Here is an 18916-nt window from a genome sequence, read left to right on the forward strand (position 1 = left end):
TTTTTTTTTTTTTTAAACCCTGGCACGCACTGGGGATCCGACCCAACGCTCACCTCAAAGTTCTCAAAGCCGAAGATGTCCAGAATGCCGACGGACTTGAAGTTGTCTTTCCCTCTGATCTTCTGATTGATCCTCGCAATGACCCAAGAGAAACACTGAGAGTACAGCGCCATGGCAACGGAGTCACGAGAGTCAATTGCCTATGTGCAAAACAAAAAAAAAAAAAAAAGGAAAAAAAAGAAAAGGAAAGAAAAGAAAAAAAAAAAAGAACGATAATTAAGGATTAGCATACAGCACTCTCTGTCCTTGCCTTTCATATCATTTTCCAAAATTACATCAACACCTAAACACTAATTTCAAAAGATTTCAGAAAGTATCGACGGCGGTCAAAACAGCGGTCTCTGACGCAACTCGTCTGGTTTTATCAGTTCCACCTGTCCATCAAACAGCGTAATCAGAAAGGCAGTGAGGCCGTAATGTGGGTTTGAGACAGAGGGGTAATTATTCTCCATCTCGGTCTGCACAGGGCTCAGAAACTCAGAGTCGTCTATTTTGAAAGCTCTTTATCTGATTTATTGCTGGTGCTGTGGAAGTTGTGTAAGATATGTCTGCCAGTGTGTTGACAGTCCTGTCTGTTTCCAAACTGAAATGACGTCACCGAGGAGCAGAGCCATGCGGCTGAGGTTTCAGTGAACTACTGAGATCTTCCCTTGTACTACTTTTCCCAAGACCTTAAAAAGTCAGCAGCCACAAAGATATATATGTATATATATATATAAATATATGTCAGGAGATCCAGCAAGACAACAAATAAAAATGTCAAAGAGATGCAGTAATGATGTTAAATGCATAATGGAACTGTCCGCTAAAAACAGCTTAGTTGACCTGAACTGTAAGGTTGATCTGACATTTAAATCAAGGATCTTTTCAATACTGTTTAAGCCTTAAAACTGTCTCGTTCTCTGCTGTTTGGTCAGGAAAAGTGAGGGGGCCTTGTACAAAGCCACAGGACTTGTATGTGTTGTAAGGGTGAAGAGAGGAGGAGCTGTAGACGGGGCTGGTAAACGTTAAAACAGTACAAATCCGTAATAAACCAGACTGAATCCGCTAACTCACGCCACGCTTAACCACATCCGATGAATCAGAGGAAGTCTGAGTTTCGAGCTTCCAAATGAAAGCCTGTTATTCCTGCGGAATACTCGAACTTTCTCTAACGCCGGCGCGGGCACAGTGGGTTAGCTCTATAATTCATCAAGTCGGAGACATTTCTGCTTCACCCCTTGAATGGCGCGGTGGCTCCAGGAACCCGGTCAGAGATCCCAAAGAATGCCTGTTTGTCCAGGGTACGGCCAAATGGAGGCCATTGAGCCCGAGACCACTGTGGGAATTCATTAGGGGCACGGAGCAGACGGAATAATGCAGCCCATTAAGAGACGGTCTGCCCCGGCCATCGCTCACACGGCGCTGAGTTACTGACGATTGTTTTTACCCATGAAAAGACGTCTTGTGCAAATCTCGTGAGCGCGTCACAGTAAAGGCAGAGACCATTTCTGCGCGTCGGCCTCGCTTTATGAGCTAATGCGGTCCGAGGTCCGTCCGGCCAAAAGGCGTGCGTGACACACATCTGTTTAACGTTGGAAAGAGCAATGATCTGTGTCATCGATGGCAAAGAGGACAAACTGAGGAACATTCACATGTTTTCGAACATTAACACATTCATCAACGTGTTAATGTCATCAATTTATTCATTGTAGTAAATCTTTGAAGCCGACGAGGAGAGTTTTTGTTCTCCTGTGGGTTTACTGTGTGTGTGTGTGTGTGTGTGTGTGTGTGTGTGTGATTGAAAATATGGATTTCCTGTTGTACCCTGGCTTTCATGTGCTACACTGCCCCCATTTGGCTGCGTGCTAACCTCAGACCATAATCTTTGCTTCCATTGTGCTTGTAGCTAGAAGATCTTTATCACTCACATATATATAATGCCAGGAATCCGAGGGGGACAAAAAACAGGAAATGATACAGAGTCACGCAAAGACATTTCAGGGGCACATGGGCGTGTTCTTTGAGAGGCCGCGTCTTTCAACGGAGCCGGGGTGGGACAGAGGACGCCGTGAACAGTGCCTGAGTGTAGCTGGCACGAAGATTTACACATACACACACACACACACACACACACACAAACACGCAGACACACAGACACACACACACACACACACATTCCCATGAACACACTCAGACATGCCAGGGCATGCCAGGGCTTTTCTTTTTTTTTTTTCGTAAACCGGGACCCCCATTACCTGCTCCACAGTCAGAGGAGAACAGATCTCCTCTCCCCTCAGGATCATGGAGCGCTGGGTCAGAACCTCCGACAGCTGGAAGGAGTCCAGGCCTAGCAGGTCACTCACGTTACTGACCACTGCAAAAAAAAAAAAACACACACACACACACACACACACAACCACCTGTGTCAGAGATGACAGCCAAACGGCACCATGTTCACCATTCAGACACGCATATTAATCACCACGTGACTGACTGACTGACTGACTGACTGAAAAAAAGGCAGTGAGGTGAGTTGAATATTCAGAGGGTGAAGTTCTGCCGCTGAACCAATCAGAGGTTTCGTCCTGATTTTTGTTCCTAGGCCCATATTCCCACAAAAACGGCAGTATCAAATCCTCGGAACAGTCTGGAAATTAGGAAGGAGTTTCCGTACAGACGTCTATGTGGAATTGGGGTCAGGACCAGTTGGCAGAAGGAATTCTACCTCATGTCACGGCATGTTAGGCTTCTTTCTTTTTAGTATCGTCCGACACTCCCCAAAAAAAAAAAAAAAAAAAAAACAGAAAGGGAAACCTAAATGAGCCAGAAACTGTCACCTATGGGTCAGCCCTGTTACAGTCTCCGTAAAGCAACAACACAGACAACATGCTCATCACACCTGCCCCTTGCATAACAAACAGGGGTCATTTCACCTCCTTTTGTTGTGATCTGGGCTCCTCCGGCGGTCATGAACTCGATGTTGCCGATCTGTAAAACTCCAGACAGGAGCTTAAACACATCGCGGATCTCCTCCTCACTGAACTCCATGACCTTCAGGGCCTCCTGTCGTCAATTTTTTTTAAAAAAAGGGGGGACTTTATTAGTCCTGGACTCACAAAGCTATACAGTCCATCCACTCTCACCACATCACACTTATGACACCATTATACACTGCCTTTCACCTAAATCATCTGACACACTATCAAAAAAGAAAAGGAAAAGAAAAAGATGATATGACTATCTTGTTCAATCTATACGTGTAGGCGAGACAGCCCTGGGTTGTGGCGCCCTCTAGTGGTCAGATACATCACATAACTTATTGAAATGGTCTTATCCCAGCGCTCACCAGACACATATGCAAACTGAAACGTACCCTTTACTTATGCATCGCTGTGTTTTAATACAGGACACAAGAAGAATCACAGTCAAGGTCCAAAAGAAATGTGCACACTCATAAGGCAAATACATATAAAGAAATTCTAAGTATAACACACACACACACACACACACATATACATACTGTATAAATATATATGTGAATACAGGCATATACACCGTGAGAAAGTCTGAAAAAGCCCTCTCACCATCACACTGTCAAAGAGCTGTTTGTCATCAAGACTGCTGTCTTTCACACAGCCTGACTGGCTCAGGTAGTGGTAGCATTCAGGAGACTCAGACAGCAGGTACAGCTCTGGACACAAAGATATAACACGTATACATAACCCATGCATCTTTTTTATACAGTACATAATGTTAGGTTAATGCACTAGCCTTCTCTGGCTGGACAGCTTCAGAGGAACCATGGAGGTGTGTGTAGACATGGAGGTGTGTGTGGTCATGGAGGTGTGTGTGGTCATGGAGGTGTGTGTAGTCATGGAGGTGTGTGTAGTCATGGAGGTGTGTGTAGTCATGGAAGTGTGTAGAGTTGGGAGACGTGTAAGAGCGTCACAGCTAGCGTTCGTGTGTCTGTCCGGGAGGAGAAACAGAAGGAGATCAGTCTCACCTCTGTGCTCGTGATCAGCTCCGGAGAGGAGCGCGTAGAAGATGTGATAATTCCGCTCTCCGGGGTTCTGTCGCACCACCCGGTTCTATAACCACATTTAAACAAAGTTACAAATAAACATAAACACAAAGTTAGAACAAAAAAACAGAACAGCATGGTTAATTCTAATATTCTTTAATGGCTAAAATTTGTAGGTTATTAAAGACAGTTAACCCCTCATCCTTATTCCTTATTCATCCTTAAAAAAAAGCATCTATGAAACATCCGTTGCTAGGAGACTGAAAACAGCCTAAGAGAGAGCAGGGGACTTCCAGGTGTTAAGATATCCTTCACATAAACATATAAACAAGTTGTTTTCCTTCACGTTGTTCGGTCAGTCCAGAACACAAAGTTACCTTTTCAAGTAAATCTGCAAGAGAGGGGTCAAGGAAAAAAGACTGACAAACTGACAGGTATACATACAGTTAAATTATTATTCACAGTGTAACATTACATTAAAGCTTCAGTGTTACTGGCATAAGTACACAGTTATCTACAATGTAACATTACATAAAAGTTTTGATGTTACTGCTATAAGGACACAGTTATTTACAATGTAACATTACATTACAGATTTAGTGTTACTGCTATAAGGACACAGTTATTTACAATGTAACATTACATTAAAGTTTTGATGTTACTGCAATAAGGACACAGTTATTTACAATGTAACATTACATTAAAGTTTTAATGTTACTGGCATAAGGATACAGTCAATGATGCAGCCTCCCTGGATGTTTCCGCTCTGAGCAAAATGGAGCTGGATAAACTTTCCAAAGCGACTGGAGTTGTTGTTATATACAGTCTTGGCATTTCCAAATGCCTCCATTATAGGACTAGAGGAGATGAGGGGACAAACTGAGTAAAACAGAAACAGAGCTACAAGAGATAGAGAGATCTCCTAATCTATACATACATTTGACATAATACATACGTAAAAGGGGTGTGTGTGTGTGTGTGTGTGTGTGTGCATGTGTGTGTATATGTGTGTGTGTGTATGTCTGTATGTGTGTGTTGGGGGGGGGGGGGGGGGGGGGGTACCTGCTCTGTACAATGGCCTGCTCCACTCGTGTGGTCCTCTCAGACGGTGGAGTCCCAGCAGAGTTCTGACTCATGACTGACAGAAACTTCAGCAGCAGTTTGGTGCTCTCTGTCTTCCCAGCACCACTCTCTCCACTGTATACACACACACACACACATAATGAATCATTACTGGTGCTCACCTAGACATATGACTCACTCAAATCACATTAAGAGAGCCAAACAAAAAAGCCTTTTATCAAACAGGGTGATGCAATAAACATTTCATTCATATGGTCATCAATTAAAAAAAAAACCTGTCTGCACTCTTATTTGATTACAGTCTAAAGGAGGCGACACATCTCAGTGGACCTCTCACAGTTACTGCCTGTCACTGATCATGAATCTGCACAGCTTAGCCATAAAGCATCTATCAGAGAACCAGAACCTGGGTCACTACCTGATAAGAACCAGAACACAGGTCATTACCTGACAAGAAACAGAACCTGGGTCTTTACCTGATAGGAACCAGATCCCAGGTTACTACCTGATAAGAACCAGAACCCTGGTAACTACCCACTAAGAACCAGAACCCAGGTCACTACCTGATAAGAACCAGAACACAGATCATTACCTGACAAGAAACAGAACCCAGGTCTTTACCTGATAGGAACCAGAACCCTGGTAACTACCCAGGAAGAACCAGAATCCAGGTCATTACCAGATAAGAACCAGAACCCAGATTACTATCTGATAAGAACCAGAACCCTGGTTACTACCCAGTAAGAACCAGAACCCAGGACCTAATAAGAACCAGGGCCCAGGTTACTGCCTGATGAGAGCCAGGAACGCGGGTCATTACCTGATGAGGACACACTGACTGTTGTGTCTCTTCCACAGACAGCGGTAGCACTCATTGGCCACGGCGTAGATGTGCGGAGGTAGTTCTCCCAGATGATGCCTGCTGTACAGCTCCACCGCAGACGCGTCGTAAAGCCCCGCTATCTGCTTATACGGGTTCACAGCAGCTAGGATAGAGCCGATATTCGTCTGAGAGAGGAGACAGAGAAGAGAGAGAGAGAGAGAGAGAGAGAGAGAGAGACAAGAGGAAAAGAAATATAAATTGAGAAAAAAAATAGAGAAATGGCATTCTATAAAGGAGGTGCTGGGAGATAAAGGTGAAGGTACTATTTACACAACATTAGATATTTTTGGGTTTAGATGTTAACAGTTGGAGTGAGATAGTCTTAGTGTAGTCCACTGGCGTTGTTTACTTCACGCTACAGTCAGGGCGCCTTAAGTTTTGTATCATGTTATAGTTAAAGTGAGATAACTCAATTTTTCTTTCCTTCTTTCTTTCTTTCTTTCTTTCTTTCTTTCTTTCTTTCTTTCTTTCTTTCTCTATTTGTGCTACCATTATGTTCTTGGCATTAGTCTCTTTTCAAAGTGTAATTCTATTTGGGTGGTTCACCTCGCACAAGTGCATATATGGGTCACTTCTTTGAAAATAAAACAGTAGATGCTAATCTAATTTTAACCTTTCTGCCAGAGGCAAACAGACATGTGGCTACAGAGTCTGGTTCCTAGAATAGAATTATTCCTCTGTCTTTCTGAAAAAGAATTTCATTTTGAGATCTTGTGATGTCCTAGATGAAGACGCTGTAGAATCAGAAAAGAAAACAGCGTGTGGGCCATAAACATGTTTCTTACGTTTCTTTAACGGTTGGGTTACGTTCCTTTAACGGCTGGATAGCACTTTTACACAGCGGATGAAGGAAAACGGTCATTCACTCAGCCGGTGAGAAAAATGATCAATAAATCTATATGTGAACCGTCCGAACCGGAAGAGAAAGTGAATAACAATACAAAAAAAAGCTTCTTAAGATCAGTCAGTATGTTTGTCAATTTCAATCTTTGATGAAAGACAAAAAAGAAAAACACACAGACAATAAAGCAAAGGAAGAAAAGCCTTCAGTAACCCAGCCATTCCCTTCCCAGAACCGTTCTGGCCTTAATGAAGCGGGTTAAGAAAATATTTACACACGCATAAACTTTTGTGTTAAAAGGGTCAAATACATCAGTATAAAAACAATATTTCAGTTCGTGGATGATTCACATGAAGATTGAGACGGGGACGATTTGAGTCATCTCCCTTGAATCACCCCCGTACATAAGCAGAATAATACACTCACAGAGTGTGTCCTATTGTGTAACCTGATGACACAGCCCATGGCGCAATGAGACCTAATGACGTGTGAGGGCACAGACGCTCGCCTGGTCTGCCGTGCCCGACACACACACGCCGGAGCCACTCACGAACGCAGCGCTGGCGTAAATCTGGACGTATCCACAGATACGGCAGCTAAACCTCCCCATTAACCAGTCTCCTCTAGGAACCCAAAGTTAGTACACACACAGAAGCTCATTTATGAGGGAAGAAGATGAGAAGGGGTGAACCGTGGAGGGGTGTTTCAGTATTTAGAGTTAGCTAAAAGTACCATCTGACGCCTAATGTTTCTGCACTGTCGCTGCGACTCAGCGAGTCTTTGTACAAACCGATATGAACGAGGCAGAAAGAGAGTGAGCGGGGCGGTTGAAACAGGATGGAGGGGAGTCGTACATAGATTAAATCTTGCTGGTATCGTAGGAAGAGGTTGTGCATGATGGCGGCTTCGTGCAGTTCGGCCAGCGTTGACATGTCTTCCACTCCGCTGACGCTGGAGGGATGCATGGGAAAGACCCTCGTCCTGTTCGCCTCCCTGACGTTCAAACTGATCACCTGAAACGCAAAAAAAAAAAACCACAGAGAAGCCATTACTCATCTGTCCCATCTCATCCAGAGCAAAACAGAACGACACAACACACGTCTGTGTCACAGCGAAAGCCGCGGTCACATGGTCTTTTAGATATTCTCTGTGTCACGTCTCCCAGGCCACTCCACTGGGCCACCATGCTCTCTGTGTCTCTAACTCTGAAAACAGCTGATACCTGAACAAAGAGCAGGACGTCAAGGTTTAATGAATTGGAGTTATCAGCCAGTGAATCAGGAGGATCAGTACAGGCAGTGAGTTAAAATGCCAAGGGACACAGCGTCCCACAGGAACAAACCGGGATGAACAGATAGGCTATAATGTACAAGCAAAGATATATTTCCCATATTTTCACGGGTCTCTGAACTTCACAGTTTTTTATTTAAAAGCTTCCGATCGAAGCTTAAAACAATCAGAGCTATGATTTAATGGAGGTAGTAAGATCATTATGTACTGATAACCAGACACACACACACACACACATACACACGGAGAGAGTGAGACAGTGAGAGAGAGAGAGAGAGAGAGAGAGAGAGAGAGAGAGAGACAGTGAGAGAGAGAGAGAGAGAAAGAGACAGTGAGAGAGAGAGAGAGAGAGAGAGAGAGAGAGTGAGAGATAGAGAAAGAGAGAGACAGAGAGACAGATAGAGAGAGAGAGAGACAGTGAGAGAGAGAGAGAGAGAAAGAGAGAGAGTAAGAGAGAGAGAGAGAGAGAGAAAGAGAGGAAGAGAGAGAGAGATAGAGTGAGAGAGAGAGAAGGAGAGACAAAGTCCAGAGAGCACATCTCCTTGGTGTTAAAAGTGAATTGGGATAAATCATTGATCTATGAGCCCAGCTGAGGAGAGAGTGAGGCAGGGACTCGTGTTACTGATGTGCCCCTGCCTGCTTCCTCTCATCCTGTTCACACTCGATGCCAACCTGCTTCACATTCCTGTAACTGTATTCTAGCTGTGGCATCGCCAGCCCTTCCCTCACTGTCACTATCTCCTAGTCCTCCTCTGAACCCTGGACTCACGTTACCTACAGGGAGTTAAGGAGTCACTATCTCCTAGTCCTCCTCCTCGAGAGAGTTCCCCCTAGAGTTCCACTAAGGATATACAATCACACCTGCTGATCTGATCCAGAAATTATCTTTATGATTTGTAACTCTAAGGACATTCTCTGCCTATGCAAAAACAAACACACACACACAGATGGCACACACTAAAACAAACACACACACACACACACACACACACGTACATGTGCTGTATTTTCATGAGCCATAAATCAGTAACATAACAGCTCTAATTATCTTCTGTGTCACATTGCTACTAAAGTATTTCTGCTGATACTAGACACTGATAAGTCTCGACTTGGCCTAAAGGAATGAAGAGCAGTTAATCATCGAGAGAAGACATGTACACAAAGTGTCCCGGAGCTCAGCCGAAATCCCCTCCTCCTTCTGATGGGGGCGGAGCTTTCCGCAGTCCCAAACTGAACTGGGCAATTCTGGAGAAATTCACTGATTATACCACAGCAGAACTGTTAACGCTCCACTTACGCTTAATCCTGCCAAGTTCACTGCAGCACCGTTTGAATTGGACTGGCAGCAATCTGTTCACATTCAACAATCAAGACTTTTTCTTCAGTGTGAACAGAGACATCTGTCCAGTCCATGAGCAAGCAGCTCCGAACCTTTTGATTAACACGGTCACCAAACTTCTTAACTTTCTGATGGGTATGACTTTAGCTGTGTAAATAGAAGAGTTCATTTCCAAATCAAAGCCTTGGTGTGAAGGCTTTTATGACAAGTTGCTTACTTAACTTGTTGAAGCCTAAAAGTCAAATAGAGAGAGGAAAAACACCCGTATGGAAAATACGTTTTGTCGCATCGAGATAAAACAGGAATTGTTTTTGGATCTGCGAGCTCCAACAGATAACAAGTTCAGTGGAAATGAATGAAAGAAGACGAGGAAGTGAATAAATCTCGATAACGTACTCCCTCACTTATGTGTGAAAGAGAACAAATAAACACAAATGAAATCCTGCCCGGGCTCCCTCTTCTAAACGTGTGGAGACTGAACCCACACAGGCTGCTTATGTCATCAGCACCGATGGAGTCAGTTTAATACAAGTCCAAAGTTTCTGAAGCCCTCTGTGGGTCCACAGCGGTTTGAAACGCCTATGTAGAGGAATTACATCGAGTGAAAAGCTGAAACACTGTATGTTAAAAGGGAGTGACTGTAGCAACCGCACAGAAAGAGAGAGAGAGAGAGAGAGAGAAAGAGAGAGAGAGAGAAAGAAAGAGAGGATGCACTCTCAGCTAATGGGATTGATGAGCAGGTTAAAGGAATAGCTTTGAAGACCTCCTCTTACAGGTAGACAGAGAAGGGACTGCCTAGGAGAGATTCCAGTAAGACACAGCCCTGTGGCGGACAACTGATGCCAACTGTGGAACATGATCAAAGAGCAAGAGAAAGATCTAACATTACACTGATTGATCCAAACAAGCATTACATATTGTTCATATATCATCACTTCTACCATATCAACACACCAGTGACACCTGGAACAAGTGAAAAAAAAAAACAAAAACAAACAAAACAAAAATAGAGAAAAAGAAAAACTGTGAACATGTGAGAGTGTGGGGAATACACCTGTGTGTGTGTGTGTGTGTGTGTCTACGTTTGTGTGTGTGTGTCTACGTTTGTGTGTGTGTGTTTGCCATTAATGCAGGCAGAGGCTGACGAAGCTCAATAAAACCGTCGACTGAAAAGCGAACGATAACGGTGACATCATCGCAGAGGCGAGAGGCGTCGAGATTTATGATCGCTATGAATATACCGTCATTCAAATCAATCTGCCCTAATTGGCTTTAGTGAGAGCGGCAATAAATCACATGACTCAAACAGAAGGTGTGTCCCGTTAGGTTGACGTTCATTAGCACCGCTAATTTAATAAGTGTTAAGATTGAGCCGATAACCGTGACAGTCCTACACCTGTGGTCCTCAATAACGCTGGCACGTTCAAACCACTGCCCATCACAGACGACACGCTGCATCAAAACACTGCATCCATTACCCCCAGGTACGTCACTACTGTACCCCCAGGTACGTCACTACTGTACCCCCAGGTACGTCACTACTGTTTCAAGATATTTAACATGCTTTTGTTATAGGCTACATTTCTCAGAAATGAAAAAATAAAAAATAATAATAATTGTCTGCTGTGATAACAGAAGTCCTTGGACATGACTGATTTAATGGGGTATTTCTGTGATGGTCCCAGAAGAAAAAAAAAAGTGTCTCTAAATGACATCCCCTCTCCCCCCACTACTGAGAGCAAAAGGTCATAGGTCACAAAGACATGAACATGAGCTTCCGTCCACATCGTCCTCCTCCCCATGACCAAGGGCAGAGGTCAAAACTGTTTGGGCAACGAGGCGCTCTGTCCGGCCCGGGACGGCATTCTCCGGATTCCAGTCACAGCAAACGCCTGTGCAACGGCCCTCAAGGATCCACGAAGAGCCCAGTCAGAAAACACGTGATGTGAGCCTAAACAGCGGCGTGGACAGGTAAGAGGCACGCTCTCTGCTGAATGAGAAAAAGTTATGCTCCAGTTACAACATCCTCTTAACCGACGCACAATACAATCTGCCCGCCGGGGGAGCCGGAGCGCTGCGCTGCGATTGGCCGACACGTTTATAAATCAGCTGAGTTCCCCGCTGCTCCCTCTGTCTCACACGACAACCACAACACAGCTACATGTCATGGTCCGCCTCCACGAGACCCTGTGTGCATCTCAGAGTGTGTCTATATGAGCTTGTACGAGGTTGCGCGTGGCTCGCAGCTTCTCTGAACGTCTGCCAGTTCACGTCTCTTTGTGGGAAAGGAATCCTCCGTCTTTACAGGTTTTAGAAGCACGGCTTTGAAATAAAAAATCTCAAATGGAGCTTAAAGGCTTCCAGACAGCGTTTAAAGAGGAGTGATCCACATTAAAGCTAACTGTCGTTTGGTTTTTATTGGTCTGACTTAACCCTGTGTGGTCCCATTAAAAGCTCTTTTCTCACAGAGAATCTTCTTCCTTATCCTGTCAATCAGAGACACTCACTCAGACACCCAGCTATAACCCAACCCCCGGAATCTTCTTTCTTTTTCCGGTCCTCTCCTATCTCTCTCATCCTTATGTCGTTCTGAGCTCCGTTTCAGTGAAGGTTTTTCCTCATCTACAGATGACATCACACAATAAAGACCTGACAGAGGAGAGACATATCACATGAGGGATAGAAAGACAACACGATAACATCTGCTGGGACCTCAAAATATATGACATATCGATACATTAATCAAAGCTCGTAAAACTACTTTGACTGCTGCTGTTATCAGTTTTTATGTTCTCTACGTCAGAGCAGGAAATGAAAAATATTCTTGTTCGCCAAAGCCCATACAGTATCGAGTCTCTTTCACAGCTGAACACTCGTTAGTCAATAGCCAGTGGCTCTCCGCAAGCTATCGAGTGAGGACAATGGGCTGGCACCGTGCCAGAGACCGGGACTGCCTCCTCTGGTTGCTAGGCGATGGACCATCCTCTCTCAAAGTTTAGGGATACCACACAGGTTAACTGTAAGTGTGGGCCCCCCCCCATCCCATTTCAAACTCATTAATAAAACATGAGTGCCAGCCTACCTGGCCTACCACACACAGTGTGTCCATTTAATTGGAGACCACAGAGTGTATTCAAGGACAACTCTTATTGAATAGGGTTTATAAGTTTACCCAGGGTGAGGTTTTCTAAGTAACAAAATAGTATTATAGTCTTTTGTTTTCCTATTATGTCTGTATTACAGCTGAAGCTTATCAGAATGCCTTGGTTGCTGTTTCTAAACCTTTAAAAAAAAAAAAAAACCCTTGATATCAAAAGTCTAAATCCTCTTTGAGTGCTTTGATCGCTTTCTCACATCCAAAGGTCAGCTTACACGGAATCCCCAAGTACCCAATAAACACAGGCACACTCCAATCAACGTGAATGTACATGTGAGCTGACCTGCTTAATCCACTGGTCTGCAGTCAGTCGATCAATGCTTTCCCAACAGACGGTTCACTGTCATCACATCAGCTCTGCCCTTACGATTCACAACGTGGGATTAACAGAACACGAACTCAATTTACAGGAAAAAAAAAAAAACATTTTACACCCAGAACATATACCGACAAAAGGAAAAAAAGGGTCAATGTGTTCACAACACTGTAGGAGTTTACGGCTTGGATTACCTGTTTCCAAACATCCAGTATAATCTGGTTTATGGTCAGGCTTAAAAATAAACAGGCAATAAAGCCTCGGTCCTCTGAGTTTGTATTTGGGATTGAGCAACTGGAGGTGAAGAATTACACTGATGGGCGTTTTTAACCCCACAACTCACAGGGCTGGTGACATGTGTTATTCTCTGCACTAGGGCTTAGCATCACAACCGCCCCCCCCCCTTTTCTGCTCTGCTCACCACTGGCTCTTTCAGTTTGAACCAATAATAAGCAAAAGCCTTCAAAATGCCTTATGTGCAATTTCTGTTTTTATTTTTTTCCTTGATATTTTTTTAATCTGCAAATACTGAGAAACGTATAAATAACATACTGTGAAAAGATGCCGCGATCAAAGCTGGCGAATCATATGTCTAAAGCACTTCTGTTTTTTTCTTTTTATGCTGACTTGAGTCGGCCAGGGATGGTGCCTGGGGGGGGCATTGTGTCTGTGAGACATCCTGTCCAGTCTCATCTCTGTGCCGAGTCCTGCTGAATATGCAAGAGTGTGGGGGGCGGAGCCGAGGAGGTCGTCCCAGCTGCGCGTGGAAATACAGCGCTCTAGAGGAACATAGAGATTCAAATAAGGAAACAGATTGCTGTCCGCCACCCAATCTGCTGTGCTGAGGTTCCTACCACAGCCACACAGCATGTCGGGAAAAGCAAAAAAAAAAAAAGAAAAAGAAAAAGAAAAAGAAAAGAAAAGAAAAAGAAAAAAGAAAGAGAGAGTTCATGCCAGATGAAAGAAAAGAGGAGGACTGATTGAGGACTTGGTTGGGAACTCCTTGTTTGGATAGTGGTAACCAAGACCTTTTACACACGCATACACACCCACACACACACACACACACACACACACACACACACACACACAGATAAATACACAAATATCAGTGTGTGTTTATCCGTTCTCCGTATCTGACAGGAGATAATCATAGGCTGTGGCAAACAGAGATTTGAGGGCTGGTAAAATCAAACCAAAATGAAAACTGAACCACGGTAGGCATCAGTGACCTGCAGGTCAAATCTGCACATCTGGCAGGAGGAACTTACGGGACAGTCGTACGGAGGAATAATAATTCCATTCCACTCCAGGACAGAGAAGAGACACGAGGATTCTGCTCCATGAATCATATTTGTTTTTACTCACAGTTTGTGGATAGTTTCCATACTGTTACAAATTTTAGGGGAAAAAAAAAAAAACAGGAGCGAGATCATAAGAAATTTAAAATCCGATGAACTAGCTGCGTAATTACGATCATCTCCGGTCACACACACACACACACACACACACAAACAAAAACACACACGCACTTTTAAGGATACATCATTATGAGGAAAGACCGCTCCCATTTGCTACGGGAAGGCAATGTGAGGACACACACTGACAGGAAAGGTGTAATCATTCTGAAGAACTGCTGGTAGCCAATACTGTAGCAACAAAAAGCAGGTACGCCCCAGTGCCTCGCACCGTCTCGAAACACTCACGCTCTGTTTAACGACCAGCACTGAGGAAACGGAGAGGAGTCACGACAGTCCTGCAACTCCGAACTCCCAAACACAAATATTCGACGGGATCTCGGCGGACGCGGCCGGGAGGGTTGAGAAAATGTTTTGACAGGAAAAGCACCCCGCGGGGGTACACCCTGCTGTGTTTTGTTTGTTAAGCCGAGGGTGGAGGCGAAGGTGGAGGTAGGAGGCCTCGTCTCCTGCTTGGCCTTCGGTTTCACTCGCACGGCTGATGGATGAGCCTCCCTCTTCACGCTAGAGTAAATTCCGCTTATGACTCACTCCATGCTGAGAGATACACACTCAGACCTCTGATGGATGCCCCTGTATGGCTATGGCTAAACAAACCATATGTCAGAAAGCCACATCTGTCTAAGTGTGTGACATTCACAGCATCACAGGGGCCAGGGAGAGTGTCACTGGAAAAAAAAAATCTCAAATTGCGGCATTCTTTCATCAGGAATCATCATAAAAGACTCTAACTGCCTATTTTGCGCTTTAGCTCCACAGTAATCTCCATGGTAACTTAGCCTTAGAGGTTTCCCCTGCTCACGGTCGACTGGACAGGGTATAACCAGACAGACAAGGCCAACACCGCCCTGAGGGAGGGGTCGGAGTCTCTGGTTCGGGTGTACGTCTGAGTGGCCCGTTGGCGCTCGGGGGATGTGAGTGAGATGCGCCGCGGGGTTAACGCCCGTCCAGCAGATACGGAAATCCTGACAGTCAGACGATAAAACGGTTCATAAAAGCAGTTCTCGCTGTTAGCTCCGTAAATAAACGCGGTGTTTCATTAGCCCCGCGCACGTTGTGCGAGCAAGGCATGCGTCAGCTGGACACACAAAGCGAGGTTTTGAAGCTAAAACAGCCTCTTTTTTTTTCTCCCATTGGAGGCTAACATAATCAGAGCCTGTCATAGGACAGAAGTGTAAACAGAGGAGACAGTGAGTAGTCTCTGCCCTTCAGGGCACTGCCATACAGAAGTCTGTGGTTTTATGACATCTGGGGCCCTGGGAGTGGACACAGCGTTGCTTTTTTACTCACACAGTTCACTGCAACTCTTTCCAAAGATTCATCGCATTACCGTGTATTCACAGGGCAATGAGGCCACCAAAAATCACACTCTATCTCTTAAGCACAAGAGGAACTGAAATTTCTCTTAGCAATCACCGAACAATTATAGTTTAATTTAAAAAAAAAAAACAAAAAAACATACCACTTCATTTTACTCAGTGCCACAAAAATACCTAAAAATATCTATACTTCTAAATAAAATCTCTGTGTTGCATAAAATATCTCCAGCAGTAGAACACATACCAAACTGACTGTCACTTTCTTTGTCTAGTGAATCATGTGATTGACGCTATGGCAACCTCATGGTTCTGTCTATGAAAGAATGCAATGTTACCAGGTTCCCATTGAAACACTTCTGTCATTCATATTTTTATCTGTCATACAGTCCTGTTATTAGAATCAGACTCAGTGCTGGAGCTACAGACAGTTTGACAGCCGTGTGACATGGGTCTGGAACGTGGCAGGGTGCAAAAGGTCATATCAAGGTCACCTGAAGAACAGATTGATGTAAATGGAAGCAGAACATGCAACTTTAACCTCAGTCCCCATGCAGTCTGCCATGGTCTGGGAATGCAACTGCTTGTCTGGGTAGTGCTGAACATGCTTGTCTTCATGATCAGTAACCTGACATCCAAATATGGGCAATCAAAAAAAAAGAAACTATGAAAAACCATTTCTGTGTCTAAATGACATCACAAAAGCTTACTTTTAAGTTACTAAAGATAACGAGATATTTAAGTCCACACATTTCCCCCACTTTTCTCTTTCTCTTTCTCTTTACCCCTCTCTCTCTCTCTCTCTCTTTCTCCCCCCAACGCCTGCTGAATACAGGATTTCCTCCAGACACAAAAGCCTGCACCCACAGCTGTACAGATAAGGCAGGTTGTCTAAACTTGGCTGTCTTGATTGCCATTCCTGTTATTCATACTGAAGGTCTTGGATCCAGAGAGGGGAAAATCATATGTATGGACACGTATGGACCACAGCACATGTTACAGTGACCTTCCCATGTTCTTTAAAGGTCGCTTTTCTGACCTCACAGGACAGAGACAGACAGAGCAGTATCCATCACAAACTAATAACACAGTTCTCATGCATGTGCGCGTTCACTGGCATTGGACTGTTTTGTTTTTGTTTTGTTTTTTTACCTCTCCGTAGTCTGTGGTGAGGATCATGGAGCTGTCATCAGAGGAGGTGACAATACAGGGGAGTAGCTGCTCCTTCTCCCTCAGCCAGACATGGGCCCCCTGCAACAGAGCACAGACAGAGCAAAAGCGTGAGACACAGGGGGAAACCTAGAGCTGATTTCAGTCCAGTGAAACCTGTATCACACTGAATGATGAAACCTACATGACATATCGTTTTCACATGCAGTAATTACTGCTACACACTACGACATTAAAGGATGTTGGCAGAGTGCTGAAAAACTAGACTTGGGGATAAAAAAAAAGCAAATTTTAAAAACAGATTTGGGTATTTGCACGGTTTTATGGGAGAATAGCGAATGGCAGCTGCTGTACCCTGCAGCCGATCCGTAAAGGTTTTAACCAATAGCGGACTGCCCCGCCCTGCCCTGCTCCGCCCTGCCCTCGGCCTCACTCAGGCCTGATCTGTCCCTAAATGCACAACATAGTCATTAAAGGACCACAGCCAGCCCTCCACTGCTCTCTCATTAGACACACACACAGCATCCAGCGGAGGGAACTCTCCCTCTCCCTCACGCTCACAAACGGGCGTGCCCGTAGTTTAAACGACCGCCCCTCGAAGTGCCTGTGTGCTACCACACACTACAACGGTCTTTAAAATCACCGGGTCCTCATTATGGCGGAGGGAGGGGGGTCAAAAAAGAGATTAGAAAGGTTATTTCATCCTGCTAATATATGTTATTAGAGAACAGGCAGTGCTCTTTGTCCAGGCTTAAGGAAGACTCCCGTCTGACAAGCCCCTGACTCTAATCAGAGGGCTACCATTCCCCATCTGTTTGGACAAGCCTACGGGTATTTTTTCTTTTCGTTATTATCATTATTATTATTCATTAACAAAACAGGGCAAGTGGATGGGTCGTCTGAATTGTCTTCAGTCTCGACGATCTCTTTTAGAGTTACGTCCCGACAAAGCTAAGCTTTTCGGAAAAGCCCAGGATTCCCAAACAGAGATGTGAAGATAATAGGCTGATGGCAGTGAAGTGTGGTCTCTTCCTCGCTTATTGGAACGCATGCTGGATTTTTTTTTTTTTTCTTTTGCACATCTGTGTACAACAGCATTCTGATCCTGCCTAAGAACCACAGATTCCTCACACACTTGCCAGGAGATTATAAATTCTCTCTCTCTGCAAAAGCTCAGCTGGCCACTGGGGTGCTGAGAGAATCGTTTGTCCCACAGGATCAATAGAACTGGGTTCCAGTAGGAAACTCTAACCAAGGTCAGAACTCACACTTATCAATCCTCATTAAATATGAATCAAAAGCTGCCTTCCCTTCCACAGCAGAAGGCCTGACTCAGTCCCGTTCACAGCATGAGAGCGCACACAGAGAGAACCACGGTTAGACCGTCTGTGTTTGTGACATGTTAGTAAATAAATAAACATACATGTAGGGTTGAGTATGTTTGTCATGTTTGTCATGTTTGAGTAAAAAGCTATATTAAAAAGGCACTTTTCAAAGGCACTTGAAATTTGTAACGCAATTATTTCACCATAGGAAGTGATAATACATAACTGTCATTAGAGCAATAAAATTGAAAAAGTAAAATTATAAAACAAGCAATTCCAAAGTCAGAGCATTGTTTCTGTGTTTCACTGAATACTGTTCTAGCATGTAAAGAGTTTCAGCACAGTCCAGACAAAATCAGTGAGTCAACTCTTCAGAGAAGCCATCCTAAACAGAAGAAGTAGAAGTACTTTATTGGTCACACACACACACACACACGCACACACTAGGAGCAGTGAGCAGTGAAATTCAACCTCTGAATTTGACCCACCCTATACACCCACACTGGGAGCAGTGAGCACACACACACACACACACACAATAAAAGCTAGGAGCAGTGGGCAGTCGCAGTGGGGGGACCAACTCCAGGTCTTTTTGCCAGTGCCTTGGTCAAGGTCACTGACAGGAGTATTAACCCTGACATACATGTCTTTGATG

General features: G+C 44.4%; 1 protein-coding gene across 1 annotated transcript in view; it reads right to left on the reverse strand.

The window, feature by feature from the left end:
• Positions 1 to 18916, reverse strand: part of myo10l3 (myosin X, like 3) — a 44749-nt gene that overhangs the window by 25570 nt on the left and 263 nt on the right. Inside the window, exons 2-12 of the mRNA XM_030787624.1 lie at positions 16919 to 17017; positions 7725 to 7883; positions 5967 to 6154; positions 5126 to 5260; positions 4796 to 4920; positions 4441 to 4454; positions 4046 to 4130; positions 3627 to 3733; positions 2976 to 3105; positions 2298 to 2416; positions 54 to 200 (exon numbers count right to left, since the gene is read on the reverse strand). Coding sequence (XP_030643484.1) covers positions 54 to 200; positions 2298 to 2416; positions 2976 to 3105; positions 3627 to 3733; positions 4046 to 4130; positions 4441 to 4454; positions 4796 to 4920; positions 5126 to 5260; positions 5967 to 6154; positions 7725 to 7883; positions 16919 to 17017 — 1308 coding nt within the window. The remainder of the gene's footprint in view (positions 1 to 53; positions 201 to 2297; positions 2417 to 2975; positions 3106 to 3626; positions 3734 to 4045; positions 4131 to 4440; positions 4455 to 4795; positions 4921 to 5125; positions 5261 to 5966; positions 6155 to 7724; positions 7884 to 16918; positions 17018 to 18916) is intronic.

This window comes from Chanos chanos, chromosome 10 (assembly GCF_902362185.1).
Source record: "Chanos chanos chromosome 10, fChaCha1.1, whole genome shotgun sequence".
Lineage (NCBI taxonomy): Eukaryota > Metazoa > Chordata > Actinopteri > Gonorynchiformes > Chanidae > Chanos > Chanos chanos.